This window comes from Meles meles, chromosome 16 (assembly GCF_922984935.1).
Source record: "Meles meles chromosome 16, mMelMel3.1 paternal haplotype, whole genome shotgun sequence".
Classification (NCBI taxonomy): Eukaryota; Metazoa; Chordata; class Mammalia; order Carnivora; family Mustelidae; genus Meles; species Meles meles.
The window spans coordinates 57,602,087-57,623,805 of NC_060081.1; the positions used below are offsets into that span (position 1 = coordinate 57,602,087).

Sequence of the window (21,719 nt, forward strand, 5' to 3'; positions counted from 1 at the left end):
CACCTTCACTCCCGCCCCCGGGCACTAACCCCAGCCCCCACCCCCTCCCCCTTCTCTCTCCCCCCAGAAGGAAGGCTTAGCTCAGGCCCGCAGGAAAAACCGCAATTGCTTCTGACATAACCCATTGATGGATTTCTGGCGGCTGTGGCCCCTTTGTGTCCCCAGAGCTGTTGTGGGCATATAAGGGCTGCCCCCAGGCCCAAGAGGGTGGAGGAGCTGGCAAGAGGCTGGGAACCTCCACCCACCCCTCGTGGAGCTGCAGGTGTGGGTAAGGCAGCCTGTGGCAGCCCCAGCCTCATCCAGATCCCCAACCATTGACCCTACGACCATCCTGCTGTCCCATCTGAATAACGGGCATGGAAAGAATTCACCCTTGGAGGGCACTGGGGCTACCTGGAGGGTGATGGGACAAAAATCCCATTTTACCGATGGGAAAACTGGGGTTCATCCAGGGGCAAAGGCAGGGATGGGTGCAATAGAGGACAGAGGAACCGAACCACCCTACGGACAGGGCTCTAGGGGGGGCCCATTTTTCTTTAAGCCATAGAAACCATCTAGGTTTCCCCTAGTGGGAATATTTCCTTCTGTAAGTGACCCTGAGGTTACAGGGACCTGCTCTGGGACGAATCTTAGAGAAAAAGATAGACACTGCCAAGATTGCTACGGGTGCCTATGGCACCCACTTGTACATTCGTGCAAGTAAGGGAAGGTGCCCTCCTGGGCAGACACATCCTGTGCCAGGGCAGACGGTAGGTTAGTAAGGCATGGCTGGGTTTCCCTCCGCTCTTGTCCCTTCAGCAAGTGCCCAGCCAGCACACAATCATGCACGGAGGCCCTAGACACAGTCCCTGACCTTGTGGAGCTTACACAGATGGCAAACAAGGACACAAACACATAATGCATAGTGGCAAATTATGATAGCACCTTAAAATAAATATTCTGATTGATGTCTAGTGACAAACAGACTTCTTTAGACAAAGGAAAGGAGGGAGGCCTTTCCAAGCTGGTAACATTTGTTCAGAACCTGAGACAAAGAGTCAGTCATGCAAAGAACCAGGGGAAGAGCCTTCCTAACAGAAGGAAGAGCATGTGCAAAGGCCCTGAGGTGGAAAATGGCTTGGCCAAGGAGGTCGAAGAGGCAGGCAGGGACCTAGTGGGTCATGGCAAGAAGCCTGGGTTCTATCTCAAAGGCAGTGGGAAGCAGGGTTTAAGCAGAGGTTACACAAGGGGTTAGATGGGTATGTGAGTCTGCTCGCAGCTGCTCCATAAAGATAAGTCTCATCCTATGAAACTAGTAAGTCAGCCATGCTCTCACCTTCTGTCTCATTCCTTTCAACATGGAAGGATAGAAAGCGGGGAGGAGAGAAATGCGACATGTTAAGTAGCGGGTCCCCAGTCAGCCACACCTTCTGAGATGGCCTCATGAGCCAATGAGAAAGCAGGGCCAGGAAATGGAGCTCCCATCCTGCTGTCCTGGAAAGGAAGGTCTCTCTGTCACTCTCCCTCAGAGACCTGCAGGTCTACGTTCACCGGGGATTCAAAGGACTAAGACTTCTAAGTCAGGCACATTAGCCGCTACTCTCCTGGGAGTGAGGCTGGACGGAGCCAGGCCATGTGGGCAGGAGGGCCCCACACTGGTGATGGGGCCCAGGGAGCGGGCGAAGACTTGGGCACAAGGGATGCCTCAGCTCCCGGTTCCGCCCCTGCTAGGTGTGCCATCCAAGATGTTGGGTATGTGGTCCTTGCTTCTCCTCTGGGGGCTGGCGACTCCGTGCCAGGGGCTGCTCGAGAAGGTGGGCACGCTCGCTCGGATTGACAAGGATGAACTTGGCAAAGGTGAGCCTGAGGCGGGTAGTGTGTGAGGGGTCCAGCTGCCGTGTGGACGTCCGCCCTGATATGCTAGGATGGCTGCTTTAAGGAAGAGCTGAAAACAGGCAGTGACTCTCATCTACTCAGAGAGCTCGGGGGCTAAAGGTTTGCTTGTGGGTTCCCGTGGGTGATCAGCTCACCTTCTCCTGAGAGGTGGGCTGTGTGAGGCAGTCTTCGGCGCTGTGGAGGGATGGGGCCGGGTGGGCTGGGGTAGGTGAAGAGTAGGGGGCTGTCTGGGCCAGCGTCTTTGCCCCATGTTTCCAGGATGGGGGAACTCAACTAGGCATGGGGTGTTCCATGGCCCAACGGCCCAGGGTCACAGTCTCAGCGGTAATGTATGGCAACCGTGAATAGGAAATGCTTCAGGGAATTGACCCGGCCTGCCCTGGCCTCCCCAAGGAAGTCCCTTCTGTGCTGCCTTTCTCACAATCTACAGTCAGGCCAGGGGTACCCAGGAAGAGCAGAGGTCACCTCTTCCATCTTGGTCAAGCCCTGGTGGCTGTGGGCTTCCTCCTTTGCTCTGCCCTTTCTTTTGGTGCTACAGAGTGGCCCAGAGTCAAGGAGCCCTAGTCATACTTTTGGTCCCAAACCCGATTTGCGGTGTAACTTTGGGCAAGTCTCTGTCCTTCTCTACGCCATACTTCCCCCTTCTGAAAAATGAACTTCCTCCCTCAACCGTCCTTGCAGCCATCCAGAACTCGCTGGTTGGGGGGCCCATTCTGCAGAACGTCCTGGGGACGGTCACATCTGTGAACCAGGGCCTCCTGGGCTCTGGGGGACTGCTCGGAGGAGGCGGCCTGTTGAGCTATGGAGGGGTTTTTGGCGTTGTGGAAGAGATTTCTGGGTGAGTCCATACCCTGTGGCATCGCAACTCCCCACCTACCATGAGCCCTATAGGAATCCTTTCTTTGCTTCGGGGAAGAGAGGAGAGATTGACTGTCTTCAATTTGTTGGCAGGCAGTGGGGGTAATGTGGGAAGCCCTGGATAGGCAGTCCCAGCCTGAGTCAGGAAATAATGAGTTCACTGCCTATCAGGAAACATGGTAGCAGCACATCCCTGTGGCTGAGGGCTCTAGTTTTGGGGCTGACGTCAGTTACTCACTGTGTGAGCTAAGGCAAGTTGCTTAGTCTCTCTGGACTAATCCAGGTATCTGCCTGGCTCCCTCCCTCACATCCTTTGGGTGTCTACTCCAAGAAGCCCTGCTCTGAACAAACCCTTTTTGTCCCCTTGCCTGCTTTCAAGTTCTCCAGAAGATGAATCCCTCCTCCGCCCCATATATGCTTTACTGGTTTGTTTCTTGCCTCCCCTGCTAGGTTATAAACCCCAGGATGGGTAGGGCTTCTGTTTGGCTCATTTATTGCTATATCCCCAATATCATTAATAGTGCTTGATATATAATGGATGTTCGAAAAGTATTTTTGAATGAATGAATGAAATCACATAATGGCTAATATTTATAACTTAATTACCACCTAGCCAGGTTTTCTGTGTAACTAGCACTGTGTTGAACATTGTAAATTAAGTATCCCATGGAATCTAGAGGTAAGACTGTTATCGATAGCATTTAACAGGTGAGATTGATGCCCTCAGCAGCCAAGGTACCTGTTCAAGCTCATCCAGCCAGAATGGTGGTGGGGGGTGTGGGTATTAATCACAGGCCTTACCTGCCTGCCCCAGGGGGGTGGTTGGTGGTGATCAGGGCAAGGTCAGCCTGGATAGCCAGGAGGAGTCGGCTAGCTGAAGGTGGATGCAGAATGGAAGGAAAGTCAACGGAAAAATGTTCCAGACAGAGGGAGCAGCCTGGGCAAAGGCCCAGAGGACAGAGAAAGCAATGAGCTGTGGGGAGCTTGAGAACCTGGTTGAGTTGCACGTGCATGAGTCTGGGGGGTGCGAGGAGGAAGACAATGATCCAGGTCAGAGACTGAACCAGGACGGAGGCCATGGGGACGGGGTGAGAACACTTTAATTCACTGAGCCTCCAATAAGCACGATATTACATTTACTGAACACATGTGGTACCAGCTTGAGTACACACATTTATCTCACTTGTCTTTGCAACGTTTGAGGCAGAAACTAGTATTGGCCCACTTTACAGCTGAAAAGACTGAGGCCCTGTGGGCAAAGTAATTGGGCCCACAGTCGGCTTTATGGGTTACAGATAGGATGTGGGACACAGGCCAGAGAGGCTCTAGGCACCACCGGTCTGAGAAGGTCCAAGCACTAACGGAATGACACTGTGGGGTGGGGGCGTTTGGAGGTGAGTGGCCCTCTCCTTGATGCCCATCCCAGGCTGAAGATCGAGGAACTCACACTGCCCAAGGTGTCACTGAAGCTGCTGCCTGGTTTTGGGGTGCAGCTGAGCCTGCACACCAAGGTGGGCCTGCATGGCTCTGGGTGAGTGTGTCCCTCTACCCTCCTGCTCCCCACCCCAGCCCACTGCTCCACTGGGGACCCCTACCCCCTGTTGCCCCTCACCCCCAACTCACTGACCACTGTACTTCCACCCACTGTACTTCCTCTCCACATTGGTCCTTTCCTGGATCCCATCCCACTACCCTCCCCAGGGACCTCCATCCCACTGCTCCCCAGGGACTTCTCTCTCTCTCTCCCTCCCTCCCCCTGGACAGCTCCGGGACAGGGTGGGAAGAAGAGGATACAGGAACATGCAAAATGGGGCAGGGACGCAGTGGGTGACAGGAAGGCATGGGGGCTAGCCCACTCGCAGGAATACCCACCCACAACTCTGGGCTCCCACAGCCCCCGGGGGCGTGGCCGAGGCGGGCCCTGTTGGGTGGGGCCTGGACGCCTGGCCACGCCCCCAGCATCCGGTCTCGCAGCCCCCTGGGGGGTCTCCTGCAGCTGGCTGCAGAGGTGAACGTGTCGTCGAGGGTGGCGCTGGGCGTGAGCTCGCGGGGCACGCCCATCCTCGTCCTCAAGCGCTGCAGCACGCTCCTGGGCCACATCAGCCTGCTCTCCGGGTGAGTCCGCAGCCTCCTAGCAGCGCCTAGACCCGCGGGTGGGCTTCCGGGAAGCGGCCGGGTGGGCGGGACCTGGTGTCACCCAGCTTCCAGTCGGTGCTGCGTGTTCTACCCGCTGCGCAGACCCCAGACCTGAAGACTGAGACCTATCACGGACCAGGACTTCGGCCCAGCCCCCAGCTATCATCGCCCACTCCTGGGCGCTCCCCTTCTCCGCCCCGGCCACTTCCGACCCGAGATCCTGCAGTCTCCTCTCCCAGAGGGAGCAGACCCTGGCCATCTCAGTTCCCCATCTCAGCACATGAGAGACCCAGCTCTGCCCCTGACTCGCTGTGTGACCCCAGAGGAACCTCCTCCTCTGCCTGGGCTCCAGTGTCCCCAGCTGTATAATGGGGACCTAAGTTTGATGATCCAGAAGGCTCTGGCACCTTTACATCCGTATTTTTGCTGAACTGCTCAGGACACAGTGACCTTCCCTACACTTGTGTTGAACCATCACTTCTGTGGGACAACTGCGGTCTAAAGGGGCAAGAGACTTGCCGAAGGTCACACACAGATTGCGGCAAGGATGGAGATGGGCTGGTCTCTGGACTCAGATCCCGGGCTTTTCCCCAGGGCTGGGCTCCCGCCGTTCCTCTGTCTCTTTGCATCTCCACATTGGAGCTGGTTTCTACATTCCAGGCTAAACCCCATGCCCCCAGCCCATGTTTGTTGGGTAGCTCTGAGCAGGGAAGGGTAATCAGACAGCTTTGTGGTCACTCCCAGGAATAGGGTGAACTAGGGTTCTTTCCTCTAGTTCTTTCCACGTCGAGCAACATTTCTTTTAAGGTGGGCATTTTACAGATGGGGAAATGGAAGTCATCCCCTGGTTTCCATGGCAAGACCGAGTCAAGGTTGAAACCCAGGTCCTCAGAGCCTGAGTCATCCCCACCCCTTCCGCCGGGAGAGGAGACAGAGATAGCCAGAGCCCCCAGTGCCCACTCCTCCGTGTCACCCCAGTTGGAGCTGTCCTTATGTGGCAGCCCCACCCTCACCCTTCTCTCCCGGCACAGGCTGCTGCCCCCACCTCTCTTCGGGGTCGTGGAGCAGACACTCTTCAAGGTGCTGCCGGGACTGGTGAGTGTGTGGGCCCCAGGCCAGACATGCCCCTTCCCTTGACTGCACCTCTCCCTCCCCAGCTTTGGGTAAATCTGGGCGCCAGGCAGGATTAGGCTGTCCTTCCCTTGCACGCCCACTGAGTAATCCCATCCTGGCCTGCCCCTGAGCCTCCCAGGTGCTGCCAGCCAGTCTCTCGGGGGCCTGACACCATCCATCTCCAGACTTCCGGATCCCGAGTTGACAGCTCCAGATGACCTGAACCCGCATTCCCAAATCCAAGCCCCTTTCTTGCCCCCTGCTCTGTCTTTGCCTCCTATATAATTATTGACTTAATACCTTTCTTTAAGACTAGTTTTGAATTGAAATTGAGTCACTCAGTTTCAAAATGAATTAAAACTGAGCCCTGGGCTTGGCAAACATGTCCTGAAAAGCACACATATATCAATTAATACAACCTAAGTCAAACACGTCGTGATTAAGCTGCTCCAAGATACCCGGGCATGGCCTGCTCCAGCTGTCCCGGTGTCCTCCAGGGGACGTGATGCGCCTCTGAGAACAGCTGGTCTGCCCAAAGCAGGCTTTCACTGGGACCAGTGAGGGGACAGTCTTTGCTGGAGTCACAGAGCCAAGGGCAGCCAGGCCTCCTGCCCCCCCCCTCCCCCCAGTCCTGGTAGGACCTCTCTTGTGCGCCCTTGCGAAGAATACCTGTGAGAGCCCATGGTTAGCAAAACTGCCCTGGGCTTGAAGAAGCCAATTGGAAATGAAGCTCAGGGGAGAAGGGAAGCTCCCAGCAGCAACAACCCCAGCCCAGGCCCATCTCAGGCGGATTTCAGCCCTGTGGAGTGGGTGCATTTTTTTTTAAAGATTTTATTCATTTATTTGACAGACAGAGATTACAAGTAGGCAGAGAGGCAGGCAGAGAGAGAGGAGGAAGCAGGCTCACCACTAAGCAGAGGGCCCGATGTGGGGCTCGATCCCAGGACCCTGGGATCATGACCTGAGCTGAAGGCAGAGGCTTTAACCAGTGGGTGCATTTTAATCTCAGCCCCTAGCTGGGGTCCCCAGGACAACTGGGTGCAAGGCAGGATTTGTGTAACTCAAAGAAGTTTTAAAAATGAGGGTCGGTTACTAGCATTTTGAGATTGGAGGTTTCTCCTAACAGTCTCTGGTGCAGTCAGCCAGCCCAGCTGCCATCCCTCCTTCCTGCAGGTTATGTACGCTGGGGCCAAGGAGGGATTCCTTCCACCCAGCAGAGCCCTTCTGGTCTCCTCTCATTTCTGTGACATGCCTGACCCCAGAAGTCCTGGAGTTAGGGCTCCCTGAGTGTCAAAGAAAAGGCAGCCCTCTCTTGTCCGAGAATAGCAGTGACCTTGCGCAGTTTGCCTTTCTTCCACCCCAGCGGTGGCATGAAGGGGCTGGACTGGGTCACCTCTGGGCTTCCTGCTCCGGGGGACTCAGACTCTATGACTCCCAGACCCAGGGTTCTGAGAGCCAAACCTGCTGTCTGTCCTCCTCTCCCAGGGGCTTTAAGCACACACACGGTGGTGTAGCGTGCACATTAGATGGGCCCAGGCCTGACTCTCCGGGTGGGGGAGAGGGGTTCCCCTCTTTGGTGTCTGAATTCTAGGTTGCCAAGGGCCCACCTGGAAAGCAGGAGGAGCCTGAGACCTTGGAGGGGGCAGCTGCCTTTGTCTCCTCAGGGGAGGGCACACCCCAGCTGGCCTCTGAAACATGCCTCCCCTGTTCCTCCGGCATCCTTTGAGGTTTTCTGAGGGGGCCCCTGTAACTGGCCCTTTAGGCCATCTGCTCTGCCCTCTGACACCAAGGTCCGGCCCCTCCCCTGCCTCTCGCCTGTGTGTCCGCCAGTCCGTCTGCACATTCTGACTTGCCTTGGACCCCAGGACCACAGAGCAAATGATTTAGAGAAAAGGCAGCTGTCCCCTGTGCTGGGCTGGGGCCACTATCTTCCTGTAACACCGGTTTCCTCTGGACACAGCTGTGCCCCATGGTGGACAGTGTGCTGGGCGTGGTGAATGAGCTCCTGGGGACTGCGCTGAGTAAGCTGGGGCCCATCCCACCTCTCCCTACCCCTTCTCCCTCCTCCGCCCCATTAGCCCAAGGAGGGGTGGGTACGGAGGACAGAGGAAGAGGCAGAATTCTGGGGCTTTCACTTCCTCCTTAGACTTGATGAGGCAGGCGCACGGAGGAGGTGTAATGGTGGGGTTCTGGGCTGAGGCCAGTTCTGCATGGCCTGGAGGCTGGAACCAGCCAGGTTTCCCCCTGCCAGGAGCTGAGGGCCACTTGTCCAGCACTGGCCATGTGTCTGGCGCTGTCAGAAGCATGAGGCAGATGTTATTATTACCTGGACAGATAAGACGACTGAAGCCCAGAGCTTAAGTCAGGAACCCAAAGCTCAACAGCCACGGTGGCCTGCAGTCTCTCTGAGCCTTGTGGAGACACCGGTGCCTTTGAAAAATATAAAAAGACATACCCAGTTTAAGGATAGAGAACTTAGAGGCACACATGTCTCTCTGTGTGGTGTTATGGGAGAGAGGCAGGGCAATGCCATGGCTGGCCAATTAGCTCTGGAAAACAGCAATCCTAGCTTTGCCATTCTGTGGCCTGTGTGACCTTAGGCTGGCGACTTCCTCTGTGTGAGCCTCAGTTTCCTTATCTATAAAATGTGGATGACTGTAGTGCCCAAGTGAGCACTTAGTGGAACGCTAGACACCCAATAAGTAGAAGGTGGCCTTGTTACTATTGGGGGCTGGGTTCATGGAATCTTTCTCCCTTCTCCCCTCCCCCTGCAGGCCTGGTGCCCCTTGGGGCTCTTGGATCCGTGGAATTTACTCTGGCCACGCTGCCTCTTATCTCTAACCAGTACATAGAGTTGGATATTAACGTGAGTGCCTACCCAGGCCCTGCCCACAGCTGTGGGTGGGGTGGGGTGTGGGCTGCTGGCAGAGGCTGGGTAGGGGATGCTGGGTCCAAGAGAGGTGGACAAGCCATGGTGTCTCCTCCCCTACAGCCTATCGTGAAAAGTGTAGCTGGTGACGTCATTGACTTCCCCAAGCCCCCCAAACCCATTAAGGTGCCCCCCAAGGAGGACCATACATCCCAGGTGGTTGTACCTCTGTACCTCTTCAGCACCGTATTTGGGCTCCTGCAGACCAACGGTGCCCTTGACATAGACATCACCCCGGAACTGGTAAGTGCGGCACCCTGCCCAACCGTGGCCGGACAGTGCTAACAATAAGCCAGTCCTATCACCACCAGGCAGCCTTGACTAGCTCTCTTCTCTATAACTAGAGAGGGTTGGACAGGTTTACAGCAAACATAGGCCCACTCTTGTTGCTAATTGATAAAGGCCCTCTGCTTGGCTAAGTCTGAACAGGACCTCTGAATCCTTCTCTACATGGCACTCCAGGAAGTTACTTTCAGCTGGTCAAAACTGGCAGATGGAATGTAGCTAGTTTTTTGTCCCCATTCCATATGAGACCTTCTGGAGTCAAAGCCCAATTTTATACTAAAGTGTGAATGGTTGACATTTCCATTGCTTTCTCAAGGGCAGATTTGCATCGGAGAGGAGAAAACTAGGGTTGGACATTTGTTCTAAAGCTTCTCAGCTTCTCTGCTTCCATTCTGGCCCTTCTCCTACCCTCACAGATGTCTGGGAGCCCCCCAGGAGTTTTACCCAGAGACATTTTTCTTAGTTTCACCCTTTCTAAAGGCAGTGAGTCTGAGACACCTGAGGCCTCTACCTGCAGCTCAGGCCCAAAGCTCATTCACTTCCTGATGGTGGGGTCCAGAGAGTACCATGAAGGCCTATGGGAGGTGGGAATAGGGCCCTGAGCTGGGAGGCACGTATCTTCTAGCTGGAGGGAAGAGACAGGAAAGGCTAGGCAGAGACTATGACTATGAGAACGTGTGTGTCTGAGCACCTTGTGTGTGTGTGTGTGCGCGTGTGCGCGCGCGTGTGTGGGCAGGAGGAAGGGACCTCAGTGGCCATGCGTGATAGCTGTGTGTTGAGTGAGTGTCTGGGAATCCTCTGACCAGGAGAGAATGTGTTTGTATGTTTATCCTGTGTGAACAGTTATGTTCTGAAAAGTAGCTGTGTAGTTCAGGGACCTCAGATGTCAGGGCTGTGTGGCTGGGCCATTATCGAAGAAAACAGGCCTGATGGGGCTGTAGTGAGCTAGGGACCTTGTACCCCATGTCTCTGGCAGCTGTCATTCAGTTTCCCCAAGGGGTTGGGTTGCAGGCCCAGGGTGATCAGTCTTTCCAAATTCTTAGCCAGAGTCTGGCAAATTTATATGAAATTTCTTGATTTGTAAATGCTGGAAACAAATTCTCAGTTTTTGAAAATATCGTTTGGATAAAGGGCAGAAATGTCTGGGCTCAGATCTCTGGGCCTTCAGATCATAAACTCTGGCAGAGTAGTGTAAGAGTCAGCTTCCCAGGTCAGATCCTGCAGCGCAACTTACCAGTGGGTGACCTTGGGCGAGAGCATGAGGTTTCCTGCCTGCAGTGTAATGTAAGGCTGACATGAGCAAAGGCACACAAAGCCCTTAGCGTGTGCCTGGCAAGTGGTAAACACTCATCACTGGCCAAGAGAAAGAACCCGAGTGTGTGTAGGGATGTGTGTTTGTATAACTGGCAGGGGTGGGTGGGATGTGGGCAGAACCACTTCATGTATGCTGAAGAACTCCTGTCCTGTCTGTTCACCCCACACCCCATTTGGGCTTGGGTCCAGGTCCCCAGCAATGTGCCACTGACAACTACAGACCTGGCGGCTTTGGTCCCTGAGGTGAGTGACCCTCTCATGGGCTTTGATCCTTGTCGCTGTTTCCCGATGAGCCTGAGTGAACTTCTGAATCTTTCTCAACACGGCTCTCGAGATAGCTGTAATCGAACATTGAGTCCAAATTCACACTCAAATTTCAATGACTGCCACTTAAACTTTCCTGACAGCAGACTTTGCTCAGAGAGGAAAGGATCTATTTAACTGCCCAAAAGTCAACCATGCATTTGTCCTGTCCTTCCATCAGGCAGAGGACAGGAGAGTCCTCCCCTCCTTCTGCCAGCCCAACTTCATCTTGGTTTCAGTCTTCTCCACCCCCAGGGAGAAGATTCCGGGTGCTGCTGGCCCTGAGGAGGGAAGGGAAAGGAGAGGATTCAGGGAGGGTTGACTAGTGGGCATCCCTCTGTGTGTGACTTCAGGGCCTGAGCCCAGCTTTCCTGACTGTTCAGCTGGGGCTGGACCAGCTACTTTCCAGCTGTGGGAATGAATTCATACTAAAGTTGAAATGGCTACTGCAAGGTCCTTATATAATAGCAGATTCTGATAGAGGTTGGAATGAGGTCCAGAAGGTCTGGGTTTCTACTGGGGAAGATGGAGGGGGGCAGCTGAGTTTGGGGGCACAGAGAACAAACTGAGTCCTTGAAAGGTGGTGATTTATATCCACCTTAGTGGGCGTGGTTGGGGCCGCTGCTTCTTGGAGTCCTTGGCCAAAGTGCCTATGGGTCTTAGGCAAGGAAGGAGATGGGGCTAGATAAGCAGAGGAACCTCCCAAGAGCAGGAGTTGGAAGATGGAGAGGGACCTGGGGGAGCCAGGGGTGGCATGTTGGGGGGGGGGGGGGAACCTGTGCCTGCAGCAAGCTGGGCCTTGTCCCTCCAGTGTGGGGAGGCTGGGCCTGTCTGGAGGCAGACGCATTTGTAATTGTGGAATCAGAGCCCCGTGGCCCCAGCTCTGAGGCTGGTTTTGTGGCCTCAGAATCTGGACACATAAGGATGGAATCTGGTGATTTTGTCTTTGTGACCCTGCGACTCTGGCAATCAGGGCTGGATGGGTCACCAGGCTCCAGCATTCAGGTGGTCTTAAGCCTCGGTGACTCCCTGGCTTCCAGCATTTCCATGATGTGATTTGGAAGCTTGGAATTTCCTGACTGTGAAATTCATTCAGTCAGTCAGCAGCCCTCACCGAGCACCTATTGTGTCCCAGGCCCTGTACTAGGCACTGGGCGTGCAGAAGGAGCCAAAGGGGAAAAGCAGACCAACGTCTGTCAGCTTCAGGAGTGGCCATCCTGGTAGGGGTGACAGATGTTGGACACATGAATAAGGAGACTATTCGCAGCATCAGGAGGTGGACGAGGATGGGGTGGTGAAGGTCGAGGAAGAGGTGGGGGTAGTGATTTTAAGGAGGTGCTTTGCGAAGGCCTAACTAAGGAGGTGATGTTTGAACAGGAGGCCGAGGGAGCGGAGGGAGGGCAGCACGCGAGTATCTGGAGGAGGGAACAGCAAGGGCCAAGACCCTGGGGTAGGAGTGTGCTGACAGGCTGGAGGGACAGCAGAGGGGCCAGTGAGGCTGGACAGAATGAGGGGCCAGTGGTTGGAGGGGAGATGGCGAGGAGAGCCGAGGATGGGTCGCGCAGGGCCTGTGGGTCTGGCGGGGGATTTTGACTTCGAGACGGAAGCCTGATGCAGTTCCATGGGTTGATATCTCCCCACTTGAATGTCAGGCTCGGGGTGGGGAGGGGGTCGGAGTGGGGGTGGGGCATGGGCAGGGCGTCTGGGTCAGGCTGTAACCTTAGACCCCAACATGGCGCCCAGTGCCCATCAGGTGCTCAGGGAGTGTTTGCTGACTGACTGGTTCTATTATTGGGGCACTGAAGCTGCCCTCATGCCCCTTGCCCTGCCCCTGCCTCTCTCCAGGCCCTGGGAAAGTTGCCCCCCGGCCAGCAGCTGCTGCTCTCCATGCGGGTGAAGGAAGCACCGTCAGTCACACTCCAGAAGGGCAAGGCCATCATCTCTATCCCAGCTAACGTCCATGTGCTCTCCTACCACCCGAAAGGGACCCCTGAAGCCCTCTTCGAGCTGAATGCGGTGAGTGGCCCAGGGATGGGAGCCTGGCACTGGGGTTCTACACTGTCCAGGACCCTGATTTCGGGGGGGAGGGCCGGCATGGTGCGGTACAGGAAACCCCCCGCCATGGCCGTCATCTGAGCCAAGGCCCAGGTACCCGCTCCATCATGCATCTGTCTGGTCCTGTCTGCTCTGTCTTCCCCAGATTCCAGGAATGACTCCCCAACTCCTCAGACTCGCAGTGCTCAGATAGCTCTCGGGGGGCCCTCTCGCTTCCCCCTGGCCCTCCACCTCTGCTGGTTTCCCCAAATGCACAACTGGGAGAGGCAGGTCCTTCCCTGCTCACCCTCTGTCCTGGGCCCCCAGGACCAAGCACCTTCACCTGGCATTCAGTGCCCTCCCGCCGTCCTCCGCCTCAGTGACTCAGGGCTCGAGGTCCCACCTCCCCGCCTTTGTTGGGCGGGGCCCACCACCTGCAGTGCTGTCTCCCCCGGGGGACCCCCCCCCCAACCCTCCCCGGGCTAACTCTTCCTCTTTCAAGATTCAGCTCTGGTGTCCCCTCAACTGGGGACGCCTTTCCTTGCCCCCCTGTAGGCTGGAGTCCAGGTATCTCCAAGCTCCTGGAGCCCCAGAGCTTCCTCTCATGCAACACCAGGTGCCCTCAGTGCTCTGCTTCCTGGACACCACAACCTTCAATTCACCTCCTCGTAGCCCCGCAGGGACCCTAGCACACAGTAGGGCCACAGTAGGGATTTGTGGAGGGAACGGATGTTGGAAATTCACCTGTTGGCCAAAGCAGACCTGTCCTCAAGCTCCTCCTGCCACATTCATGGCTAACCTCCGCCTGCTTTTTCCATGTAGATTTTGACTTTAAATGCCCAGCTGGCTCCCTCAGCTACCAAGCTGCACCTTTCGCTGTCCCTGGAACGGTAACATGGGGTCCTGGGCCTTGTCTTTAGGAACAAGAATTAGGGGCCAACTAGAACCGCCATCCATTCGTGGAGCATCAGTTAAGTTGCCGGTGTTCTACCAGCCTCTTCCTTAACCTGCAGGACTTGCCAGGGTGGGGTTGGTATTAGCCCATTTTATAGATGAGACAACTGGGGCTCAGGGAAGCAGGATCCAGAGTAGGCTTCTTCCTCCGCATCTGCTCCAAACCTGGCCTGGGAGATAAACCGGCCTCCAGGTCACAGAGCCCTGGGATCTGAGTTACCAGCCCCAGAGACTAGCCACAGAGATAACTGCAAAATGCTTTGTTATTCCTGTGGACTAGTTACTTCTCTAATCTCTCCATCCCCCGTGGTAACTAGGTCCCAAGATAACCATAAAAACCGAGATGGTGATGTTGGTGACAGTCCTTCCTGACACACGCATGGCACTTTACAGCCGGCAAAGCCCAGGCTCACACAGCAAGCTGTCCCCAGAAGCCGGGCTGCAGTCTGGGCCCTCACTCTCCAGGCCCAGCGCTGTTACCATGGCCCGAGGCCTGGGGATCTGCTTGTCCTTCCCCTAGATGTGGGGAGCTTTCCTAGGGATCTCTGAGATCTGCCTGTCCTGAACTGTAGGCACCCAGAGCTCACCTGACCCCATATTCATGTCCCCTGTAGGCCCCCCTGCAAGGCTCCGATGTCACCCTATCTCTAGCCTTGCCCCCTGTCTGGGTTTGCTTCTCCTCCCTGGGGTTAGTTCATAACGTCAGCCCTTCAGGAAATAGAGGTGTGTTTCCAGGCTCTGGTGCTGCACCTGTATTTGGACCAGCTGGGATCCGTCAGTGCGTTGCTGTCTTTAGTGTGCACCTGCTGGATTTAGGGAACCCTGTGTCCAGTGCTTAGTCTGTGGGAGGGCCACTCCTTCGGGAGGTTCAGCTACTTACTCAGGGCCGAACAGCTGGGAGGGAGAGCAAGATAACAGGACCACAGAGTCAGAGGTGGTAGTCATGATCTCTCAGAAGGTTAGATCTGTTCAGGTGGGAAAAGTGAGTCCCTGAGTCAAGGCTGAACAGAGGCAGAGCTGGGGCTATAACCCTGTTTCCTGATCCTGGAGAGCTAGGGGTGGGGCAGGCTGGGAGTGGGGTGGGCAGAGTGGGGAGATGGGTGCCATGGCCCCTCAGTGGCTCTCTTCTTTCCACCAGGCTCAGTGCCAAGCTGGCCTCCTCCTTCTCCCACGCCTTTGATGTAAGTTCCTGGGAGGGGGAGCAGCTTCCCAGTGGTGAGGGTCTTCAAGTGGGGGGTGGAGAGGGGCAGGATGAGTCATGGTTCATATGCCTGAGCTGACTCCAGTCTGGGCTCTGCCCTGGCAAACCAGAGTGGACAAACATCAGAGCAAGTATGCATGTGTGTGTCATCGTCTTAGGAAAGGGAATCTTGTGATCTTCAAAAGTCTTGGGACTTCACAAAGTTGTACAAATCCAGAATCTCAGAAGGGCTCAAAATTCTGGAATTTCACCAAGTAATAATGTTCCTGAGCTTGGAAAGTTCTAAAAGTTCAGAGCCCCACAGATCCCTGGTGTCTCAGAGTTCTAAAGTTCTGGAGTCCCACGATGATCTCAGGTTCTAGAACATTGTAAGGGTCCCTAAATGGATAGGAATCTACGAGCAAACCACTCAAAGTTCTATTGGAGCTGGGCATGTTTTCTGCACTTTCTCAGGCATTCCCCCTCCCAGCCCCACAGACCCTTCCTCTAGGAAGACAGCTCTTCAAAATCATGGGGACTGCATGAAACTGTTCTAAATCAGAGTTCCATTTGGGGTTGTTGATGGACAGCCACCCCAGTGGGCTCTGTGCCCACCAGAAATGTGTCCTCGGGCTTGGGGGAGGCTCTGCAGCTAGACTTCTGGATTCCCTGCCCAGGAACAGATGTGCTGCTCCTGGCGAAGCCACACCTCCCAGGCTTCCCTGTGCTCTGTTGCAGGTTACCCGCTTAGAAGAATGGCTCAGTGATGTGGTCCGGGTGGCCTACGTGCCGAAGCTCAATGGTATGGGTGGGCTTTGCTCTCTTCTTGGAAACATGGAATGCCTAAAATCAGATTGTCCATTGTTCTGATAGAGACACTGAGGCTGGAGGGGTTGATCCCCTTTTCTAAGGTGTAGAAACTGAGGCACTGATGTTTCCATTCAAACTGCATTGATGAGCACCTCCATCACGCCAGACCCTGGGCCCTGAAACCTGTCTGACCGATATTGACTTAAGCTCACAGTCCAGAGGGAAATAGTCATATAAACAAATGATTAAAATACAGATGACTCAGAGTGTGCAAGGGACTGACAGAACCTGAAGGCAGCCACGGATGACAAATCAGAACAGGAGCATTTTTGTTTGGGTTTAGTAGGAGTCTGCCCATCAGGACAACTGAGTCCCCAAGAACAGAAATGGCTGGCTCCCAGTCCCCCACATACCTTTGTTTTCAACCATTTCTCCTTCACAGTGGACCTGGATGTTGGAATTCCCCTGCCCAAGGTTCTCAATGTCAATTTTGCCAGTGCAGCCCTGGAGATCATCGAGGTAAGCTTTTCAAGCAGGTATGGCTTTGAGCTGTGGGGAATGCCCTGCCTCACCGTCTTGTCTGTCCCTGCACGGTTCTCTAAGTAGCTCAGGGCATTACAGGTTACTTCACCTGGGAATGTCAAACATAGGATGTGTGCTACAACTCCTTCCTCACGTGCCCACGGTAGACATTGTCAGTCGATCACAGAGTCCTCTCCTGTTGAATGCAGACATACCTCTGACCTATAGAATGGGATCTCAGACTCACTCGCAGAGTCCCAGCTACCCTGGCCCAGGGGGAGCAAATCTATGTCCTGTCTCTCCTTTATCCTCTGCCTGTGGCAGGCATTGGCAGGCATGGCTAAGGGATCATGACACTTTTTCTTGCTGAATATCAACATGGCCTCACTATCCTTTTCAATCCAGCACCACTCTGAGTCTTGGAACAGCTCTGGGAGGTGGACAGAGCAGGCAATTGTAAATCCATTTCTCAGATGAGGACTGGGAATGAAGGAGGTCAAATTTCTGGCCCAAGGCCACTCAGTAAATTATTAGGAGAAATGGCACTTGAACTTGTGTCTCTTGACTTAAGTCCCAAAGTCAGTGACCTTTCCCACACTAGATGTCATTCATTCATCATCCACTCACTCGTTTGTTCATTTAGTTAACGAGTGCTTGCTGGGTTCCAGGTTCAGTGCTAACCCCAGGGCAGGACTTGGGGCCGGGGTGTGGGGGAAGAGGAGGGTCGACATGGAGACCCCAGGGGCAGAGGGCATGGCAGATGGGCTAACTGAAAACCTTGCTCCTTGCAGAATGCTGTTGTGCTGACTGTGGCCTCCTGAAGCTGAGAATGGCCACCTGCCCTCCCTGTTGACTTCCAGAGTCCATGCACCGGCCCACTCGGCCTCAGTTTCCCTCCTGGTCTCTAGCCTGTGTCGGTGACAGGGTTAGTGTTCCTTATCCACCCAGGATCACCCAGGTGCTCTGGCCCCACGGCTCTGCCCCCAGTCTGGAGTGGGGACTGCAGGGCTGGCCACAGGACCCTGCTTTGAAGAGCACTCTGGCCTCAGAGCTTCGAGCTTTCAATAAACCGCTTCTCTCTCTTGGCACCTCCTGGCTGGTTTGTTCCCCGGCACGGAGGGGGGCTGCCTCGGCCTCTTTGTGGAACCCTCCTTGCCAGCTCCAGGCCGGGGCTCCTGGAGGGTGAGGGACTTGGGGCCTAGTCCTTGTAGCTTTGCCTCCCAAACTTACCTCGTTGGCCTGGGAAGCCTCTGTGTCTTGTCCTGCCTTCCTTCGCCTCTGCCTCGGGCTCTTCATGCCCTCCTCGCCTAACCCCTGCTCCCCTCCCATCTCTAGTTTTCTAAGTACCTGGATCTTTCACTCTGTCTCTCAGAGTCTCTCTGATTCTGTATCTGTCTGTTTGTCTCTGCCTCTCCGACTTGGGGACACTTCTCAGAAGCGGGATCTGTGAGAAGAAGGGTGGATAGGAGTTTTTCAGGGAGAAAAGGAGCCAGCACTCTTGGAAGGAAGGAAGACCTGGTTCTGCCCTGGAGGGATCCCTGCGGGCTGCACATCAGGGGTGGACTTGCTGCAGGACAGGCCTCAGAACAAACTACACCAAATGCTCATAGAGTGGATGGGGAAACTGAGGCCAGAGAGGGGCCTGGCTGGCCCAAGATCGCACCATAGTAGCTCTGCGTTGGGAAGCTGGGGGTCCTGCCTCAGTGCTGGGTTCCTCTCCACTGTTCAGGATTGAACATTCTGGGGAATGGCCCCAAGTTGGCACTTATGTGTGGGTTTGAGGGAAGACATGCCAATGAAGTCTTGGTGGGGGGTGGCTCAGGATTTGGGGAGACAGAAGAGAGTTGCAGCATTTGTGCATTAACAGGTTGAAGGTTTTTGCATTAACAGGAATGACCCTGTGACCGTGCACCCATCCAGCCAGCCTCCCAGCCTCCTTCCTTTCCTTCCTTCCTCCTCTTCCCTCATCCCATCCACTCACCCTACACTTATCGGCCCCTGTTGGCATGTATGCCAAGCCCGGGGCTAACTGACATGTTGGGGTTTATCTTTGCCTCTTTTCTTACTTTCTTTGTCTCTTGACTCCCACCCAGAACAGGGCAGTGGTTCAATGAGTGGCCCAGGTTAGCTGTCTGTGTTCAAATCCCATCCCAAGTGCCCGTGAGCCATGTGGCTTTGGGCAAGTCATTCAATCCCTCTGACTCTCCATCTCTTCTTTGGTAACTTAAGGATGATAGTACTGAGGTTTTGCGGGTATCCAGCACTCAGGACGGTGAGCTCCTGTTACTGCTACATGGCTCTGCCTCCCCAGCACGCTTCATCCCCTCCCTCCCTCCTCCCATCCTCCTCCAACCCTTCCTTGACCACTTCTGACCATCTCACCACCGTTGACAGCACTCCATTGTCGAGATTCTCATGGCCAGCAGGAAATCATCCAATATCCCAGCTTGGCGGTCAAGGCTGCCCATGACCTGGCCTCTGCCAATTCCTCTGGGAGCATGGAGAAGGAAGAGAGTGGTCCCTGTGCCTCAGGTTCCTCATCTGTGAAATGGGAACACTCTAGGACTCCCTCATAGGTCGTTTGAGGATTCAATGAGAAAATCATCAAGTATAGAGAAGTGTGCCTGGCATGTGGTAGACCTGCCTGCTATGTGGTCAGGCCCTCGCGTGGGGCCTCACTTATTCCTGGAGCAGCACCCCTCACCCAAGTGTGCCTGGCAGACTCTTGCCAACCCTCCACATGCGGGGCATCTGCAGCCTTCGGCCTCCCCGTTTTATAGGCAGAGTCCATTACTGTCCCTGCCACACTGAGTTGTCGCTCCTCAGTCCCATTTTCCCCCTCGACCAAGAGGCTGCCAAATCAGGGATGGTATCTGCTTCATCACAGTGAGCCCCGTGGCTTCGTGGGGTAGCTGTGAGAGCGGCTGATCTCCACTGAGCACCTACTGTATACCAGTCTTGGCATTTCCTGCCTAACACCCCTTACCTTAGTGAATCTTCACAGCCACCAGAATCAGTGGATGTGACGGCTCTGTTTTACAGAGGAGGAAATGGAGGCTCAGAGAAAATAGAACTGGCCAGCCCCGGAGTGACAGAGCCAGGATTTGAACCAGATCCTTCTGACCCTATTTCTAACACCTGGGCATTTCCCCTGTCATGCCATAAAGTATTTGTTGTATTTGTTTCCTGTTCCAAGGGCTTTAGGTATGTTGTGTTCTTGACTACTTGAACCAACCCTGCTTTCTAGGAACTGTTTTTACCCTCAATCCATAGTTGAGGACCCTGAGACACAGAGAGGTTAAGTGACTGGCCCCAGCCCAACACAGCTAGGAAGAGACAAGTTCAGGATTTGAACCCAGCTCCCTGACTCCAGAGCCCAAGCTCTGAACCTTTGCACTTCGAGTAGGGGGATGAAATCAGATACATAGAGAGCCCCTCAATGGGCAGCCCTCTTGCAGCCCTCGCAGCTGACGGCTCACGAGACCCGGTGGAGGGAAAGACAAGTAATGGGACTGGTTCTGTTTCCTGATCCCTCAGCCCCTTGCCTAAGCCACCCCCCCCCCCATCGTGGTCCCCTGCACAACTGAGTCACCTTTGGGTGAGTCGGTCACCTCCCAGGGCCTGGTTGCTTCAGCCCCAGACAAAGGTGCCTTTTGGACACTAATCCCAGGTGATCTCCCTGGCGCCAGAGTTGTGCTAATCCTCTTGGGGCTCCAGGGGACAGGCCAGCCTCATGGCCACCGGGGTCTGGCGGGTCGCAGGACCGGGAAGGGCACGGAGCCTCAGGTGACGGACACTAGCCAAGCACCTTCCCGTGTGTGCTGCCCTCTAGTTTCCAGTGCTCACTGGTCCCTGTTGGGGGAAGGGGGGGATGGCACAGAGCACCACTGCCTTCTTGCATTGTATTTCCATTTTTAAAGGTAAAATATTTGTTTAAGAAGCATTTATATCACACTAAATGCCAGACAGTGGGGAACCAACAAGGGGGCTGCTGTTTGCTGAGCCCCCATGAGGCTCTAGGCACATTCCAGGCATCTCCTATGTAACCTTCCAAACCCAGCTAGGGCAGTGAAGTTATGCGAGACTGAGGGCCTGGAGCGGGGCTTGTGTGGGGTGGAGAGAGCAAATGGGACATGGGAGGAATGCAGGTATGCGTGGTTCTCAGGGCCCCCGCCCTAGAGCCCTTCCAGCCCGCACAACTGATCAGGGAGCCCAGGGCTGGGGCTAAAGCCCACTCCCCCCCACAACGTTCACGGCTCGCTCAGATTTGCTGCCATGTGGAACCAGCAGGGACCCGGATGATGGGGGTAAGAAGGCCACCTACTAAGCACCCACTGTGTGTCTAGCCCTGTTCTCAAGGCCATGCATGATTAAGTCCCTCCATCCTCACAACACTCTTGAGGCAGACCCATCCTGGTCACCATCTCAAAACCAAAGAATCAGAGGCTTGGAGAGACAAGGCAGCAGAACTCAAATCCAGCAACCAGCTCCAAAGCCTGTTCGTTGATGCACCCACTGCAGATGGGGAAACGGAGTCCCAGACTGGGGCAGACCCAGGGGCCAGTGAAGACAGTGAGCTTGGCAGGACTTGATGCCCCTGCTGCTCCCGGGGAGGGAGGAAGAAGCCATCTCCTTGAGAATTCAGGGGAACACATTTCTTCTCAGCTCGATTTGAGACCAGGCCTTGATGGGGAGAAAGAAATGCCCCCACCCCGGCCAACCCCCTGAGGAGTTCCCAGGAGAACCTAGTGGGGGCAGGGAGGAGGTGGCATCAATGAAACATGGAGGCAGGACCCTGATGGGGGCTGGGGGGTGGGAAGCAAGGACTCAGAGAACTCCAAGCCCAGTGAAGAGCAAGCGCTCACATTCATTCATTCCCTATACTGGCAGCTGTGCCCCTGCTGGCTGGGTTTGGGGTGCAGTCCTGGTGTGTCCAGAGCAACACCATCTCTTATGGGCTGTGGAGGGCCCTGGGTGGAAGGGTCAGGGTTGGGGTTGTCACAGAAGTCTCATCAGAGCAGCTGACATTTCTGTACAGTTATCACCAATGGAGTCTGGAGAAGGGAATCCTGTGGCAAATATTGCATCTGCAAAGGCCCAGAGACAGGGAATGGGGTGGAGGTGGGGTGGAATGAGCAGCACACTGTACAGAGAAGAGCAGGATGGAGTATGGGAAGTGGATCCACCCTGGATGCCAAGGAAGGGGCCCGGGCTCTGTCCCGGCAGGTCTTGGAGGGGAAGTGGCTGCCTCTGAGGCACCGACTGGGAAGGGGCAGGAGGCAACATTCTGAGGTGATGGAGATGGTTCTATACGGAGATGGGGGTATGGGCTACATGATTGTACCAAATTGTCAAAATTCAACAAATAAACACTTGAGATCCGTGCATTTCACTGTTTATACTTTA

General features: G+C 55.0%; 1 protein-coding gene across 1 annotated transcript; it reads left to right on the forward strand.

Moving 5' to 3' along the window:
• The first annotated feature begins 1,718 nt into the window (after window positions 1–1,718).
• BPIFB3 (BPI fold containing family B member 3) lies at window positions 1,719–17,369 on the forward strand. Its single transcript, XM_045981580.1, has 15 exons — window positions 1,719–1,836; window positions 2,557–2,713; window positions 4,160–4,264; window positions 4,708–4,848; window positions 5,901–5,964; window positions 7,943–8,003; window positions 8,757–8,848; window positions 8,975–9,154; window positions 10,700–10,753; window positions 12,659–12,829; window positions 13,670–13,737; window positions 14,940–14,982; window positions 15,720–15,783; window positions 16,234–16,310; window positions 17,105–17,369. The coding sequence occupies exons 1-15, from the start codon at window positions 1,725–1,727 to the stop codon at window positions 17,132–17,134; spliced, it is 1,419 nt and encodes a 472-aa protein (XP_045837536.1). The 5' UTR covers window positions 1,719–1,724; the 3' UTR covers window positions 17,135–17,369.
• The last annotated feature ends 4,350 nt before the right edge of the window (window positions 17,370–21,719 follow it).